The 22,876-nt window shown below is 50.5% G+C and overlaps 1 protein-coding gene across 1 annotated transcript in view; it reads left to right on the top strand.

The window, feature by feature from the left end:
- Positions 1–3,559: 3,559 nt before the first annotated feature.
- Positions 3,560–22,876, top strand: part of ULK3 (unc-51 like kinase 3) — a 74,350-nt gene continuing 55,033 nt past the window's right edge. The window contains exons 1-4 of the mRNA XM_073579543.1: positions 3,560–3,802; positions 17,549–17,689; positions 18,304–18,424; positions 19,163–19,267. Of these exons, the coding sequence (XP_073435644.1) occupies positions 3,707–3,802; positions 17,549–17,689; positions 18,304–18,424; positions 19,163–19,267 (463 nt within the window). The 5' untranslated portion in view covers positions 3,560–3,706. The remainder of the gene's footprint in view (positions 3,803–17,548; positions 17,690–18,303; positions 18,425–19,162; positions 19,268–22,876) is intronic.

Below are 22,876 nucleotides of genomic sequence, written 5' to 3'. Positions count from 1 at the left end.
TAGTAGGTTTATGAAAAGCAAATCTTGCATGGGACGTTCCCCAGCCTGAGCAGCCCGCACAGAGAGGACCCTATCCACAGCAGCCCGCACAGAAGAGGACCCAACCACCAGCAGCCCGCACAGAGGGGACCCTACTCCAGCAGCTCGCACAGAGGGGACCCAACCACCAGCAGCCCACACAGAGGGGACCCTACTCCAGCAGCTCGCACAGAGAGGACCCAACCACCAGCAGCCCACACAGAGGGGACCCTAACCCAAGCAGCCCGCACAGAGGGGACTCAACCCCCAGCAGCACGCACAAGGAAGACCCTACCCCCACCCAGCCCGCACAGGCAGGACCCTACCCCCACCCAGCCCGCACAGGGAAGACCCTACCCCCAGCATCCTGCACAGAGAGGACCCTACCCTCAGCAGCCTGCACAGAGAGGACCCTACCCCCATCAGCCCATACAGGGAGGACCCTACCCCAGGCAGCCCGCACAGAGGGGACCCAACCCCCAGCAGCCTGCACAGAGGGGACCCTAACCCCAGCAGCCCGCACAGGGAGGACCCTACCCCCAGCAGCCTGCACAGGGAGGACCCTACCCCCAGCAGCCCGCACAGGGAGGACCCTACCCCAGCAGCCCGAACAGGGAGGACCTTACCCCCAGCAGCCCGCACAGGGAGGACCCTACCCCCAGCAGCCCGCACAGGGAGGACCCTACCCCCAGCAGCCCGCACAGGGAGGACCCTACCCCCAGCAGCCCGCACAGGGAGGACCCTACCCCCAGCAGCCCGCACAGGGAGGACCCTACCCCCAGCAGCCCGCACAGGGAGGACCCAACCCCCAGCAACCCGCACAGGGAGGACCCAACCCCCAGCAACCCACCCAAAGGGGACCCTACTCCAGCAGCCCGCACCGAGAGGACCTTATCCCCAGCAGCCCGCACAGAAAGGACTCAACCCCCAGCATCCCGCACAGAGGGGACCCTAACCCCAGCAGCCCGCACAGGGAGGACCCTACCCCCAGCAGCCCGCACAGGGAGGACCCTACCCCCAGCAGCCCGCACAGGGAGGACCCTACCCCCAGCAGCCCGCACAGGGAGGACCCTACCCCCAGCAGCCCGCACAGGGAGGACCCTACCCCCAGCAGCCCGCACAGGGAGGACCCTACCCTCAGCAGCCCGCACAGGGAGGACCCTACCCTCAGCAGCCCGCACAGGGAGGACCCTACCCCCAGCAGCCCGCACAGGGAGGACCGTACCCCCAGCAGCCCGCACAGGGAGGACCCTACCCTCAGCAGCCCGCACAGGGAGGACCCTACCCCCAGCAGCCCGCACAGGGAGGACCCTACCCCCAGCAGCCCGCACAGGGAGGACCCTACCACCAGCAGCCCGCACAGGGAGGACCCTACCACCAGCAGCCCGCACAGGGAGGACCCTACCCCCAGCAGCCCGCACAGGGAGGACCCTACCCCCAGCAGCCCGCACAGGGAGGACCCTACCCCCAGCAGCCCGCACAGGGAGGACCCTACCCCCAGCAGCCCGCACAGGGAGGACCCTACTCCAGCAGCCCGCACAGGGAGGATCCTACCCCCAGCAGTCCACACAGAAAGGACCCAACCCCCAGCAGCCCACACAGAGGGGACCCTACTCCAGCAGCCCGCACAGTGGGGACCCTAACCCCAGCAGCCCGCACCGAGAGGACCTTATCCCCAGCAGCCCGCACAGAAAGGACCCAACCCCCAGCAGCCCCTACAGGGAAGACCCTACCCCCACACAGCCCGCACAGGGAGGACCCTACCCGCAGCAGCCCGCACAGGGAGGACCCTACCCCCAGCAGCCCGCACAGGGAGGACCCTACCCCCAGCAGCCCGCACAGGGAGGACCCTACCCCCAGCAGCCCGCACAGGGAGGACCCTACCCCCAGCAGCCCGCACAGGGAGGACCCTACCCCCAGCAGCCCGCACAGGGAGGACCCTACCCCCAGCAGCCCGCACAGGGAGGACCCTACCCCCAGCAGCCCGCACAGGGAGGACCCTACCCCCAGCAACCCGCACAGGGAGGACCCTACCCCCAGCAACCCGCACAGGGAGGACCCTAGCCCCAGCTACCCGCACAGGGAGGACCCAACCCCCAGCAACCCGCACAGGGAGGACCCAACCCCCAGCAACCCGCACAGGGAGGACCCAACCCCCAGCAACCCGCACAGGGAGGACCCTACCCCCAGCAACCTGCACAGGGAGGACCCTACCCCCAGCAGCCCACACAGATAGGACCCAACCCCCAGCAGCCCACCCAGAGGGGACCCTACTCCAGCAGCCCGCACCGAGAGGACCTTATCCCCAGCAGCCCGCACAGAAAGGACCCAACCCCCAGCAGCCCGCACAGGGAGGACCCTACCCCCAGCAGCCCGCACAGGGAGGACCCTACCCCCAGCAGCCCGCACAGGGAGGACCCTACCCCCAGCAGCCCGCACAGGGAGGACCCTACCCCCAGCAGCCCGCACAGGGAGGACCCTACCCCCAGCAGCCCGCACAGGGAGGACCCTACCCCCAGCAGCCCGCACAGGGAGGACCCTACCCCCAGCAGCCCGCACAGGGAGGACCCTACCCCCAGCAACCCGCACAGGGAGGACCCAACCCCCAGCAACCTGCACAGGGAGGACCCAACCCCCAGCAGCCCACCCAGAGGGGACCCTACTCCAGCAGCCCGCACCAAGAGGACCTTATCCCCAGCAGCCCGCACAGAAAGGACCCAACCCCCAGCAGCCCGCACAGAGGGGACCCTACCCCCAGCAGCCTGCACAGGGAGGACCCTACCCCCAGCAGCCCACCCAGAGGGGACCCTACTCCAGCAGCCCGCACAGGGAGGACCCTACCCCCAGCAACCCGCACAGGGAGGACCCAACCCCCAGCAACCTGCACAGGGAGGACCCAACCCCCAGCAGCCCACCCAGAGGGGACCCTACTCCAGCAGCCCGCACCAAGAGGACCTTATCCCCAGCAGCCCGCACAGAAAGGACCCAACCCCCAGCAGCCCGCACAGAGGGGACCCAACCCCCAGCAGCCCGCACAGAGGGGACCCAACCCCCAGCAGCCCGCACAGGGAGGACCCTACCCCCAGCAACCCGCACAGGGAGGACCCAACCCCCAGCAACCTGCACAGGGAGGACCCAACCCCCAGCAGCCCGCACCAAGAGGACCTTATCCCCAGCAGCCCGCACAGAAAGGACCCAACCCCCAGCAGCCCGCACAGAAAGGACCCAACCCCCAGCAGCCCGCACAGAGGGGACCCAACCCCCAGCAGCCTGCACAGGGAGGACCCTACCCCCAGCAGCCCGCACAGGGAGGACCCTACTCCAGCAGCCCACACAGGGAGGACCCTACTCCAGCAGCCCACACCGAGAGGACCTTATCCCCAGAAGCCCGCACAGAGGAGACCCAACCCCCAGCTACCATGCCAGGGTACCAGTGATAACAATGTTACATGCAGATTCCTGCCAGAATTGCAGCGCCATGCCGCTCTCCACCACAAGATGGCGCCAGTTCTCTCTCCCCCTGATTACTGAGAGACGCTACGAGCTTCCTGTTCCTGACATCAATAAGGAAGTGTAATGTAGGATGACAGCTCGTCTCCACCATGGTGCCCGGACACCTGGCAACCGGGCGTGGTGAGGGGGGCACGTAGACCGCACTGAGCTGCACACAGAGGGTACATGGCACAGCATGGCTAGCTGGGCTCCCCCTCGGCTGAATGATTTCATCCTGACCGATAAGCTGGGCAGCGGCACCTATGCCACCGTATATAAGGCCTACAGGAAGGTAACCGGCAGCAGTGTGCCCGCCATGATGGGAGAGCTTCTGGGTATACAGCTACGTAGTGTGGGCAGGGGAGTGTGCACACTGTGTGCGGCTCGTACACCTCACTGCATGCAGGACTGCCGGCCACGCCATGATCACATGACCGCTGCTGCCAGTCACTGGCCTTAACATGTATGAGGGTGTGTGCACACGCTGCGGAACGGTCTGCAGATTTTTCCGCGAGGATTTAGTAAAATCCGCAGGTCAGAAGACCTGTTGTTTATCTGCGGATTAGCCTGCGGTTTTCCCCTGCGGTTTATCACCTCTACAATGGAGCAGATGGTAAACCGCAGTGGAAGCCGTAGAAAGAATTGACATGTCATTTTCCATTCATTTTAATGGTACTGTACACTGCAGCTGATTCTGCTGCTGTTCCGCAGGGCCAAATCCGCTGCGGATCCGCAGCAGAGTCCGTAGTGTGTGAATACACCCTTAGGCTGTGTGCACACGCTGCGGATTCACCAGCGGAATTTTTCGCGTGGATTTTGCTAAATCCGCAGGTCAAAAGACCTGCGGTTTATCTGCGGATTAGCCTGCGGTCTTGCCCTGTGGTTTGACACCGCTGCGGATTCCGCAGAAAGAAGTGACATGCTGCAGTTTTGAAACCGTAGCAAATCTGCGCGGAAAAATGCGCACTGTGTGCACTGCGGTTTTTGTTTTCCATAGGTTATAATGGTACTGTACACCACAGCAAAATCTGCTGCGGATCCGCATCAGAATCCGCAGCGTGTGCACACACCCTTACTGTGGCACGTGGCCGGTGATTGGCAGCAGCGGGCATGTCATCAGAAGATGGCAGAGATCAGAGCACGCTTTTGTTATTTCAATTGTTTTATTCTGCGGCAGCCATAAGATTTAAAAAAAAAAAAAAAAAGTTGATGAGTCTTATTGGAAGAGACATGGTCTCATCACGTTTTCCGGCATCGGGGGTAAGACTTCAGTTTGGCGCCCCCCCTCATGCGGTGTGACTACTCATTCATATGCGATTCGCTTAGTCATGTACCGACGAGCTGCTCTTCATATTTCTCTCAATGTTCAGAGAAAAACTGAGAAAAGCAGGAATAAAGCTCGTTGTGACGTGACCGTAAGATCGAAAATCTCATTTGAGTGACGCGGCCATGTGATGACTGCTGGAACCAGCAAGCAGAGCTGAATCCCGACAGTGAGGATGTTACACGCTGTTAGGATTGGTTACAGGGGTTCCTTTTATAATTTAAGAGCTTTTCTAGGTTTCAGACGAAACTCTGCAGTCAATCTATGTGACAGCAGGCTTCTGAATTCTCGTAGCGTGAGTACTGCACACTTTTAAGATTCCCCCTCTCTGGTGGCAAGACCATGTCCCCACAAGTATGAGACTTGCAAACTTCCGGTCACATTCCGACTAGACGTGTACGAACTCGCTCAATTAATTTTCATTGAGTGAGGCCACCCATGTCTAGTTGGCATGTGACGACATGTATGTAAACAGCATAAAACATGAAGAGATGATCTGGAATATAAGTTAGTATGCATTCAACATGTAGACGCATGTTCACATTGGGCACTAAACAGGCAAAACCCAAGATAAAAACATAATAAGCAAACACCCTGCAGTAAATAAATAGCAACAGTGCATGAAAATAATATAGCACCAGAAAAAAGCTGTCCAGGTCAGCTAGGTTTATCACTCTATACCTAATTGCCTAAGGCAAATAAAGACCCCAAATAAAACTTAACTTTTAATAATGTGATAATAAGGCTGTGTGCACACGCTGCGGATACTGCTGCGGATCTGCAGCGGTTTTGGCCCTGCGGGTCCGCAGCAGTTTCTGCTGCATTGTACAGTACCCTTTTAGCCTATGGAAAATGAAATCCGCAGTGCACACTGTGCGGAATTTTCCGCGGTTTCAGATCCGTAGAAAGAATTGACATGTCAATTCTTTCTGCGGATTCTGCTGCGGTTTGCCACCTGCTCCATTGTAGAGGTGTGAAACTGCAGGTCAAAACCGCAGGCTAATCCACAGATAAACCGCATGTCTTTTGACCTGCAGATTTTGCTAAATCCGCAGATCATTCTGCAGCGTGTGCACACACCCTTAGTAGCGGAAACAAAACCTCTTTAAAAACACATGACACGTTTCGGGTCTTTATGAGGGATCTTTATTTGCCTTAGGTAATTTGAAAATATAATATACGGTGCTTAATTAACATGATTTTGATTAAAAAAAAAAATGTAAAAGCAATCCCATCATGTCACGGTGACCCTATTCGGGAGGGTGGCGTGGTGGGATGCCTTTTACATTTCTTTGATCAAAATTATGATAGCTAAGCACCCTATATTATTTTCATGCACTATTGCGGTTTTTTAACTGCTGGGTATTTGCTTATTATGTTTTATGTAGATAACGCATTGTGAGAATTCAGAAGTGTGCATACATTCAGGGTGTGTGCACACGCTGCGTATTCTGCTGCGGTTCCGCAGCGGTTTTGGCGCTGCGGATCCGCAGCAGTTTTTGCTGCGGTGTACAGTACCATAATATCCTATGGATATTGAAATCCGCAGTGCAGACAGTGCGGATTTTTCCGTGCGGTTTTCCTGCGGTTTCTAAACCGCAGAAAGAATTGACATGTCAATTCTTTCTGCGGATTCCGCTGTGGTTTGCCATCTCCTCCATTGTGGAGATGAAAAACGGCAGGGCAAAACCGCAGGCCAATCCGCAAGTAAAACCGCGGCCAAATCCCCACCCCATTCCGCAGCGCGTGCACATACCCGTAGAGTAACTGCAGATTTTCATCACAAACTTGGGCAACCCCTTTAATGCTCCTAACATAAAAACTTAGTAACCCATAACTTGAAAGACAAAACAACACTATTAACTTAGACATGTATCACGGAATCTTACAAGTTATGGATTGTGGCATTTGCAGAGGATCAGAACCGACAACAGCGCAAGAATACATCACCAGAAACACATACCGTATATACTCGAATATAAGTCGAGATTTTCAGCCCAAAAAATTGGGCTGAAAGTCCCCCTCTCGTCTTATATTCGAGTCATATACACCGGGGGGTCGGAGGGGGATGGGGAGCGGGGGTGTCAGGTCATACTTACCCGTCCTGACGCTGTCTCTTGAGCCCCCAGCTTCTCCCCGTGCTCTCTCTTCCTGCCTTCAGCGGTCACGTGGTGCCGCTCATTAAAACTCATGAATATGTGCATATTCATGAGTTTTAATGAGCGGTACCACGTGACCGCTGAAGGCAGGAAGAGAGAGCGCGGAGAAGCTGGGGGCTCAAGACACAGCGTCAGGACGGGTAAGTATAGCGATACTCACCTGTCCTGCGTCCATGGCTGCTTGCCGCTGTCTGTCATCGGTCAGTGACTTCATACAGCAGAGGGCGCGGTGACGTGGTTAGTGCGCGCCGCGCCCCCTGCAGTCTGAACGTCACTGACTGATGACGTGGCAGATAGCGGGGAGCAGCCATGGACGCAGGACAGGTGAGAATCTGACACCCAGCGACGGAGAGGTGAGTATGTCATTTTTTTATTTTTACATGCAGCAGCAGCATGGGGGCAGCATATGGGGGAATCATCTGTGGAGCTTCTTACGGGGGCAGCATATGGGGGGCATAATCTAAGGAGCTTCTTATGGGGGCAGCATATGGGGGAATAATCTGTGGAGCTTCTTCTGGGGACACCATATGGGGGAATAATCTATGGAGCATTTCCCACCCTAGACTTATACTCGAGTCAATAAGTTCTCCCAGTTTTTTGTGGCAAAATTAGGGGGGGGGTCGACTTATACTCGGATCGACTTATACTCGGATCGACTTATACTCGAGTATATACGGTAATCAAAATCTCCATCAATGCAGAAATTCATCACCAGAAGCACTAACAGTACAGGAGTAGTTAACTAGAACGCCCATCAGGTCATGAATACCTCATTAGTACATTAATATATCTCCAGAAATCCCCTTCATACGTTAATATATCACTAGGACCACAATTCATACATGAATTCAGCATCAGAACCACCATCATTACATGAATAAATTACCTAGCCCATGATGAGTACATGAATACATCACCAGAACCACCATCGTTTCATGGTACATTAATTGTTATGTCGGGTCAGACCATTATACATTTGTATCGCATGAAAGTACAATTCAAAGTATGTCCTTAACAATGGTAAAGAGATGCTGGGTCTTGTTGCTATTGGTCATCATCAGACTGCGGAGCATACAGGAGCCACAGTACTGGTGACAATTAGTCTGTATTACAAATAAATATTTACATCTAGGTACCTTCTAGATGGCGTTATCTCTGATTGGAATCGTTCTCTTTCTTTTCTTCATCTTGTCCAGGCATCATAATAACGTTTCACATCCACAGCTCATCTCTGCAGACTTCCATCTTCTCCATTCTTCTACAGCAGCACATCCCCACACGATTCCCTTAAAAATAGCGTGATTATAATGCTCCTGAATAATAGCGTGATTATAACGCTTTGTGCCTAAATAAATAATTGGCTCTGACTGTGTTCCCTGCACAAAATATGACCCACACACTGCCCTCACCTTTCCTTACTGGTCCCCCTCTTCACACTGTTCTCACACATTGTGTCCCTTTAAATTGCCCAGTCTCTATACTGTGCTCCCTCATCACACTCCCTCTCCTCTGCATACTGTTCCCCCATGTTGTCCCCTCTCTATACCGCATCCCACGCTACCCAGTCTCTATTGTGCCCCATCACGATTATCTCCTCGTACTATTCCCCTCACTAGTCTTCTCACACATTTTTCGCTCTGCTCCCAATACTGTGTCCGCTCCCATCTAATCCCTCTTGCTCCCCATATTGTATCTGCACCCACCCCCCTCGCTCCCCATACTGTGTCCGCTCCCATCCCCTCCCTCATACTGTTTTTCATACATCTCCACCCCTCGCTCCCCATACTGTGTTCATACCTATTACCCCATCATACTTTTTCCTCATACACTACCCATTTCTTCCCTTACTATGTTCACACCCATCCCTCCCCTCGCTCCCCATACTGTCTGCACCAGTTACCCCCCTCATACTGTACTGTTTTCTCATACACTCCCCTTCGCTAACCCCTACTGTGATTGCACCCATCCCCCCACTCCTCATACTGTGTCCTCAGATTTCTCTCCCTCCCGATACTGTTTCTGCATCCATTCCCCCCTCACACATCCACCCCATATTGTCTGCATCCACCCCATCCCCCTCTCATACTGTTTCCGCATACATCACTACCCCTCGCTTCCCATACTATGTCCACACCCATTACCCCCTCATACTATTTCCTTATACAGTCCCCCTCACTTCTTTTACTATCTTTACCACCTATCCCCCCTCGCTCCTCATACTGTCCACACCCATCCCCTTACTGTTTTCGCAACCACACCTCCTCGCTCCCCATACTGTGTCCGCACCCCTTACACTGTTTCATCATACACTACCCCTCGCTCCCCATACTGTTTAGGTGGCCCGAAGGTGCCCGCCTGCTATCTGCGCCCGGGGAAAAATGCCCCGCCTGCGCCCCTTCCCTATCTATACACCCCTAATATGCAGCACCACATTGTCACTATTGTTTACACCAGAAGATTGCTGAATTATAATGGAAATCTACTTGGGATGATAGTTAAAGATTTATTTAATTTATTTTTGCTCATGAGCTGCGAAAAGAGTTGGCATACGTCTTTTCATTTGTTTGAGATGGGCCAGTAGCCACGACGTCACCTCTGTGTGTGTCTCTTGGCAGGAGTTTATCCGTACCAGAGTAGGAATCCAAACACAGATCCATAATTCATATGAGGCCTTAATGTGATAAAATATTTTTTGGGGGAAATTTACATAAAGTAGATGCTAGTGTAAGTATTCTAAATCTCCAGGTTAGTTCCCCAAATTTTTGTTGATCAGCATTCTGTAACTATAAACCCAGGTGGGGCACATTTTCATAAGCTCCAATAGGGGTGTTCACTGTGAATACCATAGTTTTAAAGTAAAGCTGCTGCTTTTCGAGGTCTTTAAGATAAAGAGGGTATAATTCTTTAACTTAGACCACAGGAGGACACATCTTCTGTACAGTTGCCTGTCTGTATTGCGCTGCTTACCGTTCCATTGTTTGTACAGCCAACCTAGTGGCAATCCATCTGGTGAGGGTCTGGGTGTCAGACGAGACGTTGCAGGTACTGGATGATATAACCACGTCCTTCTCCTTGCACAAGAGGGTGCCGGATTATTTTATATTACATGTGGAGTAATATCCTATCCAAGCACCCCCTATTACTGAGTGAGATATAGCCTTTTTTGGCATGGCTCGAGCAAAGAGTTTTCTGGGTGCAGAGGTTGTGTTGGATTACTCTTGTGGAGCACATATTTATATACTTGTTTCTCTCTTCTTTCCTTGTCCCATATATATGTATATACTATACGTCTAAAACAAATACAAGGAGAAAGTGGCTTGTAAAAAATTAGATTTCCCATTACTAGCAGTGGCTGACAGTTCTGCTTTCTCTCTCGCTTCATTGGGGGACACAGGAAACCATGGGTGTATGCTGCTGGCACTAGGAGGTTTACACTATGCAAAAAAAGGGTTAGCTCCTCCCCAGCAGTATATAACCACCAACTGGCAGAAAGCTAATCAGTTTTAGCTTGGTGTCAGTAGGGGGTGGACACAGGGCTGCTCTCATCCCCATTTCTACCTTTAGGATTTTTGTTGTGTTTTTATTGATCTCTATTTTGCATGTTCAGCTTGTGATCTGGGCGACGGAGTGTAATTGGTCACTCCACTCTCCCCCCTAGAGACCGGGAGCACAGTGTGGGAATGCATCACTACTGTACCCTCCCGTGTCTACCAGGCAGGACTCCTTGCCTCCTAACACTTCAAGCGTGTTTGGGGCATCCGCAAGAGAGAAGATGCGGACTGGTCCTTGCCGCAACCCCTCGCACTGCCCGCCCTCCAGAGCCAGCCGTGCAGAGTAGGAACACGAAATCGTTACCTGACGGTCACCGAAGACGTTCAGTGGCCCAGAGGTCTACACGCAAGTCCGTCCTCCAGCGCCGGTTCTGTAAAGAGGGATGCGGGATCTTTAAGAGAGGTATACCATGCGGCAGCAGGGAGCTCCATTTATCAAAAAAAATAAAAAATTATATATATATATACACTCACTGGCCACTTTATTAGGTACACCATGCTAGTAAGGGGTTGGAGCCCCTTTTGCCTTCAGAACTGCCTCAATTCTTCGTGGCAGAGATTCAACAAGGTGCTGGAAGCATTCCTCAGAGATTTTGGACCATATTGACATGATGGCATCACACAGTTGGCGCAGATTTGTCGGCTGCACATCCCTGATGCGAATCTCCCGTTCCACCACATCCCAAAGATGCTCTATTGGATTGAGATCTGGTGACTGAGGAGGCCATTTGAGTACAGTAAACTCATTGTCATGTTCAAGAAACCAATCTGAGATGATTCGAGCTTTATGACATGGCGCATTATCCTGCTGAAAGTAGCCATCAGATGTTGGGTACATTGTGGTCATAAAGGGATGGACATGGTCAGCAACAATACTCAGGTAGGCTGTGGCGTTGCAACGATGCTCAATTGGTACCAAGGGGCCCAAAGAGTGCCCAGAAAAAATTCCCCACACCATGACACCACCACCACCAGCCTGAACCGTTGATACAAGGCAGGATGGATCCATGCTTTCATGTTGTTTACGCCAAATTCTGACCCTACCATCCGAATGTCGCAGCAGAAATCGAGACTCATCAGACCAGGCAACGTTTTTCCAATCTTCTACTGTCCAATTTCGATGAGCTTGTGCAAATTGTAGCCTCAGTTTCCTGTTCTTAGCTGAGAGGAGTGGTACCCAGTGTGGTCTTCTGCTGCTGTAGCCCATCTGCCTCAAAGTTCGACGCACTGTGCGTTCAGAGATGCTCTTCTGCCTACCTTGGTTGTAACGGGTGGCAATTTGAGTCACTGTTGCCTTTCTATCAGCTCGAACCAGTCTGCCCATTCTCCTCTGACCTCTGGCATCAACATGGCATTTCCGGCCACAGAACTGCCGCTCACTGGATTTTTTTTCTTTTTCGGACCATTCTCTGTAAACCCTAGAGATGGTTGTGCGTGAAAATCCCAGTAGATCAGCAGTTTCTGAAATTCTCAGACCAGCCCTTCTGGCACCAACAATCATGCCACGTTCAAAGGCACTCAAATCACCTTTCTTCCCCATACTGATGCTCGGTTTGAACTGCAGGAGATTGTCTTGACCATGTCTACATGCCTAAATGCACTGAGTTGCCGCCATGTGATTGGCTGATTAGAAATTAAGTCTTAACACACAGTTGGACAGGTGTACCTAATAAAGTGGCCAGTGAGTGTATATTCAAGGGGTCCTGACCGGGGGGGGGGGGGTTTAAGCGTCAAAGTGGCATCCTTTACAATAGCCGTCTTCCGGTCCCATCCCCGGCTCCCTCGGCTATCCGTAGCGTCCAACGCGCTCCCTCTCTCCCCCCTGCGGCTTCCCGGCCCAAATTTTGCTCCCGGCTCCATTCTAGGCCTAATATAGGGCCAGGTCACGCCTCCCGCTGGCCAATCATTTGCGTCGACGCTCCGCCTAGCTCCCCTGGCCCGGCAAAACTGCACGCCTTTTTCTCACAGACCTGGCAACACCGCCTGCCTCCTCCGCCCCTCCCTCTCCCTCCCTGCCGTAAACGAGCGGGAAAACTGCGCGCTCTACCCACGACCCGGCGCCATCTTCATGCCGCTCTGCATCCTCACACCCCAACTCTCGGACTCCATCCTGCTACCCCTGCGAGCTCTGACGATCGATTTGCTCCAAGCCAGGTTTCAGGTCTGTAAGCTCTGTCACTGGGGGAAGTCAGCTCTCATCCCCAGTAGATCTCCCCTGGCACATAGTCCTTCGCTCTCTTCCTAGCTATGTCTAACTCTAGGGAGCCTCACTCCCATCCTCCTATTGTAGTACACTTCGCATGTTCCTCCTGTAAGAAGAAGTGATGTTACCCCCTGGTCAGATCTCATCCCTCTGCCCTAATTGCAGACCATCTAATATGTCTTTCCAGGACCCCCTCACTGCTCGCAACGAGAGTGCGCCCCCTCCTGAGTGGGTGACATCTCTATCACAGTCGGTAGCTGACTAACCAAGGTGTCTAACACTTTGGTCTCGGTTTTGGAACGGCTGCCTAATCCTGCCCCTGCCAGTGGGTCTCAGTTACCCCCCTCGGATGCATCGGCTGTTAACCCCTCGCATACCCAAAAGTCGCGGTTAATGAGACTCGTAACATTAAAGACTCTGAGCTCTCCCTCTGAACAGACTGTGTCTTTCAGGAAAACTAAGCACCTTCCCCGTGTCTTTGCCAACCACGACGAGTTCAACAGGATCTTCACGGTGGAATGGCAGCACCCAGACAAGCGTTTCCGGAGAAGAAAACTCATGAGCGTCCTGTATCTTTTTGATCCTGACCTGCTTAACAGGTGGGCAGCGTCTCCTTCGGTGGACCCTCCGGTCTCCCAGCTGACCACAAAGACAATACTTCCTCTCTAAAAGAACCCTCCGATAGACACATCGAATTTCTGGTCAAGTCCGTTTTTGAGGCCGCGGGCTTTTCCCTCTGCCTGTCCTTAGCGGTTACCTAGGTGGCCATGGCAGTCTCCGCCTGGGCGAAGCATCTCCGTGAAGATATCATAGGTGGTGCCCCGGTCGACGAGCTGGCAGATCTGGCGAACTAGATTGGCCATGCGGGAAAATATCTCTTATCTGCGTCCCTCAATGTTCAACTCTAGCAGCCGGCAACATCGTCACCATTGATGGTGATCCGTGGGGTCCTGTGGCTAAAAGCCTGGAACGCGGACTCGGCTTCAGAAAAGTCCCTCATAGGTCTTCCCATCCACGGTTCTCGTCTCTTTGGAGAAGAGCTGGACAAGATAATTTCCAATGCCACGGGAGGAAAGAGTACTCTTCTACCCCAACAGAGGGTCAAGCGTACTCCCTGTCGCACAGTTCCTTTTCGCTCCTTTCGGAGGTTCCAACCACAGAGTAAGAGAATGAGGGAAAAAGGGGGATCATTTCCCCCTTTTTTTTTTTCCAACCATGGAGTAACCCCCCGACAGGACAAGTCCCCAGTGCATCAACGAAGGAATGGACCCTCCTTTAAGCCGACCCCGACCTGGTGCTCAAGACCTACTCAACGCCAGCCTACCAGATCAGGCACCAACAGGTTCTCATCAGCATGACGAGACGCCCCCACCTGGAAAGTCTCTCATGGTGTGCGGTCGCCTCCTTCAGTTTCGGGACGAGTGGCTATCCGTAGTCGACGACGCCTGGGTACGAGATGTCGTCTCCTACGGTTACAAGATAGAGTATTCTACTCTCCCTCGATTTCGTTTTTTCGAGTCCCGTCCACCGAAAAATGCCTCTCTCATTCTGGGCTTTTTCACGGCTGTCGACTCCCTCCTCAAGGCCAGCATCATCATCTCCTTTCCCACCCGAGCAGGTTTTTGTGTTTGTGGTCCCAAAAAAGGATGACTCAGTTAGTCCCCTCCTGGGCCTCAAATTATTGAACAAATATGTACGCTTTTGTCACTTCAAGATGGAGTCCCTTCGATCCATAATAGCCTCCATGGAGCCAGAGGAATTCCTCTGCTTGGTGGACATTCAAGACGCCTACCTGCACATTCCCATTCCCCTTCCCCGCACCAGTGATTCCTTCCTTTCGCCATTCAGGGACTTCACTCCCAATTCACAGCACTACCGTTTGGCTTAGCCACTGCCCCCAGAGTTTTTATGAAAGTAGTGGCAACAGCGATGGCCATTCTACCCAGCAGGGGCATCCTAGTCATTCCTTATCTAGACGACATCCTCATCAAGGCCGCAACACCCTCGGCGTGTCGAGAGTCTGCAGATCACCCTGGACACTCTTTCTCGGCTGGGCTTGATTGTCAACACCGCAAAGTAGTCTTTGATCCCAGACCAACGTCTTGTTTTTCTGCGAATGCTCTTCAACACCTCCAAAGCAAAGATCTTTTTACCCAAGGAAAAATCTCTAGCACTCATGCGTGGTGTTCGGTCTCTCAGGGGTCGCTCCCTCCGCTTCTGCATGGCCGTTCTAGGCAAGATGGTTGCTTCAGTGGAAGCAGTTCTGTTTGCTCAGTTTCACAAGCGCCCTTTCCAACTTTTCCTTCTGGCAAGATGGAGACAAGTCAATCCGTTCCCTGTATCGGGTCGTCTCAATTCCCCGCAGTTAAAACAGTCCCTAAAATGGTGGGAGTGTTCTCCGTCGGCCCATCTCGGGAGACCTTTCCTTCCCATTCGTTGGAAAATTGTAACAACGGACGCCAGCCTTCTCGGCTGGGGAGCAGTGTACCAAGATTTTACGGTCCAGGGTTGGTGGTCAGCTCAGGAATCTTCCCTCCCGATAAACAATCTGGAACTCCGAGTGATATTTCTCGCCCTGCTTCATTGGCAGGAACTTCTTCTTGGATATCCTGTTAGAGTCCAGTCCGACAATGCCACGACAGTGGCGTATGTCAATTGCCAAGGGGGAACTCGAAGTTGGGCAGTGATGTTAGAGGTCGCTCAGATCCTGTCTTGGGCCGAGCAGAATGTTCCAGCAATTTCCGCAGTGTACATACCAGGAGTCGAAAACTGGGCGTTAGACTTTCTCAGCAAAAAGGGTCTTGCCGCAGGCGAATGGTCACTGAATCCGTCAGTCTTTCACAGGATCTGCCACAGATGGGGGACTCCGGACGTCGACCTCATGCCGTCCAGACTCAACCACAAGGTTCCTCAGTTTGTGTTCAGATCTCGCGACCCGCTAGCGATAGGATACGATGCACTAGTGATACCCTGGGCACAGTTCTCCGTTCCATACCTATTTTCACCTCTACCGCTAATCCCTAGGGTAGTCCAAAATATAAAAGCGGAGGGAATTCCCGTCATTCTCATCACCTCGGATTGGCCAGAAAGACCCTGGTACGCAGAGTTGGTCAACCTCCTAGCGGACACGCCATGGAGGCTTCCGGATTGCTCGGACCTTTTGCAGCAGGGGCCCCTCTTCCACCAGAGTTCTCAGTCGCTCAATTTAATGGCATGGCTGTTGAAGCGACGGTTTTGAGGTTGACTGGGTTCTCCGATCAGGTAGTCCAGAGTCCAGACCATGATTAAAGCAAGGAAGCCTTCATCTTCTCTTATCTACCACCGGACATGGAAAGCATTTTTCCGCTGGTGTGAAACTCACCAAATCGCTCCAATGGTTTTTCACCTCCCATCCATCTTGTCTTTTCTGCAGTCAGGTCTGGAGTCCAGACTGTCCCTTAGTTCTATTAAAGGACAAGTTTTAGCTCTGTCCATTCTGTTCCAAAGGAATTTGGTGGTTCGCCGACAGCTCAAAATATTCATCCAGGCAGATGCTCACTCCGTTCCTCCCTACCAACCCCCAGTGGATCCCTGGGACCTTAATTTGGTACTAGATGTCTTACAGGAGACCCCGTTTGAACCACTACAAGAGATCTCTTCCACATTCCTTTCCTGGAAGATCGCTTTCCAGGTTGCGATCACTTCAATTAGACAGGGTTCAGAGCTAGCGGCACTCTCTTGTCGCTCTCCTTACCTGGTCTTTCACCAGGACAAGGTGGTCCTACGTCCGGTTCCATCCTTTCTTCCCAAGGTGGTTTCTGGTTTTCATATAAATGAGGACATTGTACTTCCATGCTTTTGTTCGTCCCCCTCTCTCCCCCGAGAGCAGTCACTACACAAACTTGACTTAGTGAGAGCTCTACCTATTTATCTGTCCAGGACTGAGCCTGTCTGGCACTCAGATTCTCTGTTCATCATCCTAGAAGGTCCATGAAAGGGTCTCCCTGCATCCAGGTCTACCATTGCTCGATGGATCCGTCCCACAGTTTTGGAAGCTTACCGTCTACGAGGTAGAGCAAGCCCACTGAGGATAACGGCACACTTCACTCGTTCGGTGGGGAGACTCCTGGGCAGTTCGCCTTCATGCGCAGCCTCGCAGCTCTGCAAAGCTGCTACATGGGCCTCCATTCTTACTTTTACCAAGTTCACACTCGTGCTTCTTTTCATGCGAACTTTGGTAGAAAGGTCCTGCATGTGGCAGTGGCCTGAGCTCTGACTTGAGGATATTTTACTTCTTCCCACCCTTGGGACTGCTTTGGGATGTCCCATGGGTTCCTGTGTCCCCCCAATGAAGCGAGAGAGAAAGCAAGATTTTGGGTACTACTACTCACCGTAAAATATTTTTCTCGGAGCCTTCATTGGGGGACACAGCACCCGCCCTTGTTTACTGTTGTATCAGGTTCTGTTATCTGTTACATTCGTTCTGTTATGTTTTCTACTTCTCCTACTGCTTTCTCACTAACTGATTAGCTTCTGCCAGTTAGTGGGTATATACTGCTGGCTAACCCTTTTTTTGCATAGTGTGAACCTCCTAGTGGCAGCAGCATATACTCATGGTTTCCTGTGTCCCCCAATGAAGGCTCCGAGAAAAAGATTTTATGGTGAGTACCCAAAATCTTGCTTTTCCCTCTCATTCCTCTATTCTCCCCCATTTGTCCTTGCACACAGTATACATAGACTTCTATGCAGACACAACTGTGACTCTAGTATTGCTGCCTTCCCTAACATGCACCTTTTATGCCTTCCTTCCCTCCATTGTCAGCACAACACACGTGAAGTAGTGGCAATTAAATGTGTCAGCAAAAAAAGCCTGAATAAAGTGTCTGTGGAGAACCTACTGACCGAAATTGAGATCTTGAAAACTGTGCATCATCCTCATATCCTCGAGCTGAAGGACTTCCAGGTCAGTTACAGCAGTGTGTGATGGCCTTCCACTAGTCACAATGGTTTTCGTATTTTTCCCGGGTATATTGACTTACATAGGACAGGTTCCGTTTAAAGAATCCAATTTCTGTCTCTATTTGTTACTATCAGGAAACACTATTTACCTGTAGTTAATGTTTCTAGACATGGCAGGTTCCTTTTACAGGAGTTATCCAAAGGTAATAATCTATTTTCTAAACAGAAGACAACCATCAATTAGCTTTTCACAACTAGAGGATGCCGTGGCAGCAATATACTGCAGGAGTAGTGCAGTTTTCTACATCATTCAGTCATATGTATAGCTGTCCACTTGTATATGGCCTAAAAATAAGACATGATCATTGACCTTACATCCTAGTATATAGGGTGGTGGTCCAGATGTGGGACCTCCCTTATTATGATGTCTGAAACATTCAAGAGGTTGTCCTAATGTGGCAAACTCTCAAGTTTTTCTTCTAATTATTTTGCTATATCACTACTTTTACATCTGTATGTATTCTTGAGAGCTATTCAGATCTGCCCTTGTTCCCTGTTCCTCATTTGTTCTCTTGATTTCATTTCCTTTTACTTTCTGGATGGATTGCTGTGTCACAGTGGGACCGAGATCACATATTCCTGATCACAGAGTACTGTGCTGGTGGAGACCTTTCTCGATTTATCAGAACCCGTCGTATTCTTCCAGAGAAGGTTACTCAGATTTTCCTTCAACAACTAGGTGGGTCATTTTCATGTTGTGGCTCCTGTTTACTGACATCTCTTCTGGATTCCTAAAATATAAGAGAAAAGTAGTGCAACAAGCACAGAGATTTTGCTCACATCAGCTGTTGAGATTTTAGTTTATTGGGATGTCACAACTTATTCCGCATACTTCCAATCAAAAGAATAGGAGTCCTGTGTCCCTGGTGAAAGTTGCGCATGATTCCCACTGCCTAATTGTCTATTGGTGCAACTCCTGCCCCATTAGAACAAGAGGCACAGGACTCTCGTTTTCGTGATCAGATACACGTAAAAGTGTGATAAGTTATGATTGCTGGGAAACCCCTTTAATCTTTGTAATATGCAGTTCTCAAGGTACGCCAGATTTCATATTATACAGCTGCATTTCTGCAGTCTTATAGTATACTTCTGTTAGCTACTTTGAGCCTTTTGTATGTATGAGACTGACCAATAAGTGCAGATCCACAGTTGCCTTTCACTATTCCTGGGTATCAGCTTCCTTCCACACTTGTGGCAAATTATATCTTTGTATAAGTGAAGTGGGGACTGAGTTGGAGCCAATAGATGTTAAGGGAATTTTTGATACAACTTTTGTGTTGTGAACTTGAAGCTGATAGGAAAATTGACATATAGCAATCTGAAGGAAGACTGGAATTCTTTCTATTAATATAACTACAGGTGTGCAACAGTACGGGCTTCATAGCATATCAACGTAATTATCTTCCTTTATTTTCAGCAAGTGCTTTGAAGTTTCTGTATGAAAAAAATATATCCCACCTGGACCTGAAGCCTCAAAATATTCTGCTTAGCAGCCTTGATCGGCCCCACCTTAAGCTTGCCGGTGAGTGTGGTCATTCTCCACCCAACCCTCACTCCGTGGCTGAAGTTATGGGAGAAAGGATGTGGCATGTTAAATTCTCTAACACACCTGAGTCTTTGTTCTCATGTGGGATAAGCCACTGTTAAAAGGTTTGGCAGGGGATTATTCAGCCTCCACATTGAAAATAAACATTCCCTTTTGGCTAAGCCGAATGTCCATTTTTAAAGGGGAGTAAAAACAGATAACGGTTGGCCATATGAGTGCTCTACCAATATCTCTATAATGTATAGTTGTGCTCAAAAGTTTACATACCCCCCGCAGTATTTTACCACCCCCGGGTTAGCCCCCCCTTAGTGAGAATTTGGGTAAAAAATGACTACATTCGTTAGATCTTTGTTAGATCCGGTTTGATCAACCAAAACTAACGTTAGATCACCCCTACAAAATGAGATATTTACGATCTTTTCCAGGGGGGGCTAACCCGTAGCTAGCCCCCCCAACTATGAAATTTGCCGTTTTTTGGATGGATTCTGATAGATATTCGTTAGATCCGGTTTGATCAGCAAAAATTAGCGTTAGATCTCCTTTCGTTTCCGAGATATTGGGGGGGGGCGGTGGGGGGTTAGCCCCCCCTAATTTGAAATTTGCCATTTTTTGGATGGATTCTGATAGATATTCGTTAGATCCGGTTTGATCAGCAAAAATTAACGTTAGATCTCCTTTCGTTACCGAGATATTGGGGGTGTCAGGTGGGGGGTTAGGTACGGGTTAGCCCCCCCTAATTTGAAATTTGCCGTTTTTTGGATGGATTCTGATAGATATTCGTTAGATCCGGTTTGATCAGCAAAAATTAACGTTAGATCTCCTTTCGTTCCCGAGATATTGGGGGTGTCAGGTGGGGGGTTAGGTACGGGTTAGCCCCCCCTAATTTGAAATTTGCCGTTTTTTGGATGGATTCTGATAGATATTCGTTAGATCCGGTTTGATCAGCAAAAATTAACGTTAGATCTCCTTTCATTCCCGAGATATTGGGGGTGTCAGGTGGGGGGTTAGGTACGGGTTAGCCCCCCCTAATTTGAAATTTGCCGTTTTTTGGATGGATTCTGATAGATATTCGTTAGATCCGGTTTGATCAGCAAAAATTAACGTTAGATCTCCATTCGTTCCCGAGATATTGGGGGTGTCAGGTGGGGGGTTAGGTACGGGTTAGCCCCCCCTAATTTGAAATTTGCCGTTTTTTGGATGGATTCTGATAGATATTCGTTAGATCCGGTTTGATCAGCAAAAATTAACGTTAGATCTCCTTTCGTTCCCGAGATATTGGGGGTGTCAGGTGGGGGGTTAGGTACGGGTTAGCCCCCCCTAATTTGAAATTTGCCGTTTTTTGGATGGATTCTGATAGATATTCGTTAGATCCGGTTTGATCAGCAAAAATTAACGTTAGATCTCCTTTCGTTCCCGAGATATTGGGGGTGTCAGGTGGGGGTTAGGTACGGGTTAGCCCCCCCTAATTTGAAATTTGCCATTTTTTGGATGGATTCTGATAGATATTCGTTAGATCCGGTTTGATCAGCAAAAATTAACGTTAGATCTCCTTTTGTTCCCGAGATATTGGGGGTGTCAGGTGGGGGGTTAGGTACGGGTTAGCCCCCCCTAATTTGAAATTTGCCGTTTTTTGCATGGATTCTGATAGATATTCGTTAGATCCGGTTTGATCAGCAAAAATTAACGTTAGATCTCCTTTCGTTCCCGAGATATTGGGGGTGTCAGGTGGGGGGTTAGGTACGGGTTAGCCCCCCCTAATTTGAAATTTGCCATTTTTTGGATGGATTCTGATAGATATTCATTAGATCCGGTTTGATCAGCAAAAATTAACGTTAGATCTCCTTTTGTTCCCGAGATATTGGGGGTGTCAGGTGGGGGGTTAGGTACGGGTTAGCCCCCCCAACTTTGAAATTTGCTGTTTTTTGGATGGATTCTGATAGATATTCGTTAGATCCGGTTTGATCAGCAAAAATTAACGTTAGATCTCCTTTCGTTCCCGAGATATTGGGGGGGGCGGTGGGGGGTTAGCCCCCCCTAATTTGAAATTTGCAGTTTTTTGGATGGATTCTGATAGATATTCGTTAGATCCGGTTTGATCAGCAAAAATTAACGTTAGATCTCCTTTCGTTCCCGAGATATTGGGGGTGTCAGGTGGGGGGTTAGGTACGGGTTAGCCCCCCCAACTTTGAAATTTGCTGTTTTTTGGATGGATTCTGATAGATATTCGTTAGATCCGGTTTGATCAGCAAAAATTAACGTTAGATCTCCTTTCGTTCCCGACATATTGGGGGTGTCAGGTGGGGGGTTAGGTACGGGTTAGCCCCCCCTAATTTGAAATTTGCCATTTTTTGGATGGATTCTGATAGATATTCGTTAGATCCGGTTTGATCAGCAAAAATTAACGTTAGATCTCCTTTTGTTCCCGAGATATTGGGGGTGTCAGGTGGGGGGTTAGGTACGGGTTAGCCCCCCCAACTTTGAAATTTGCTGTTTTTTGGATGGATTCTGATAGATATTCGTTAGATCCGGTTTGATCAGCAAAAATTAACGTTAGATCTCCTTTCGTTCCCGAGATATTGGGGGGGGGGGCGGTGGGGGGTTAGCCCCCCCTAATTTGAAATTTGCAGTTTTTTGGATGGCTTCTGATAGATATTCGTTAGATCCGGTTTGATCAGCAAAAATTAACGTTAGATCTCCTTTCGTTCCCGAGATATTGGGGGTGTCAGGTGGGGGTTAGGTACGGGTTAGCCCCCCCTAATTTGAAATTTGCCATTTTTTGGATGGATTCTGATAGATATTCGTTAGATCCGGTTTGATCAGCAAAAATTAACGTTAGATCTCCTTTTGTTCCCGAGATATTGGGGGTGTCAGGTGGGGGGTTAGGTACGGGTTAGCCCCCCCTAATTTGAAATTTGCCGTTTTTTGCATGGATTCTGATAGATATTCGTTAGATCCGGTTTGATCAGCAAAAATTAACGTTAGATCTCCTTTCGTTCCCGAGATATTGGGGGTGTCAGGTGGGGGGTTAGGTACGGGTTAGCCCCCCCTAATTTGAAATTTGCCATTTTTTGGATGGATTCTGATAGATATTCATTAGATCCGGTTTGATCAGCAAAAATTAACGTTAGATCTCCTTTTGTTCCCGAGATATTGGGGGTGTCAGGTGGGGGGTTAGGTACGGGTTAGCCCCCCCAACTTTGAAATTTGCTGTTTTTTGGATGGATTCTGATAGATATTCGTTAGATCCGGTTTGATCAGCAAAAATTAACGTTAGATCTCCTTTCGTTCCCGAGATATTGGGGGGGGCGGTGGGGGGTTAGCCCCCCCTAATTTGAAATTTGCAGTTTTTTGGATGGATTCTGATAGATATTCGTTAGATCCGGTTTGATCAGCAAAAATTAACGTTAGATCTCCTTTCGTTCCCGAGATATTGGGGGTGTCAGGTGGGGGGTTAGGTACGGGTTAGCCCCCCCAACTTTGAAATTTGCTGTTTTTTGGATGGATTCTGATAGATATTCGTTAGATCCGGTTTGATCAGCAAAAATTAACGTTAGATCTCCTTTCGTTCCCGACATATTGGGGGTG

The sequence above is a fragment of the Dendrobates tinctorius genome, unplaced genomic scaffold (assembly GCF_039654945.1).
Source record: "Dendrobates tinctorius isolate UK_male_01 unplaced genomic scaffold, ASM3965494v1 ptg000062l, whole genome shotgun sequence".
Taxonomy (NCBI): Eukaryota; Metazoa; Chordata; class Amphibia; order Anura; family Dendrobatidae; genus Dendrobates; species Dendrobates tinctorius.
This window is presented reverse-complemented; position numbering and strand designations above follow the sequence as displayed.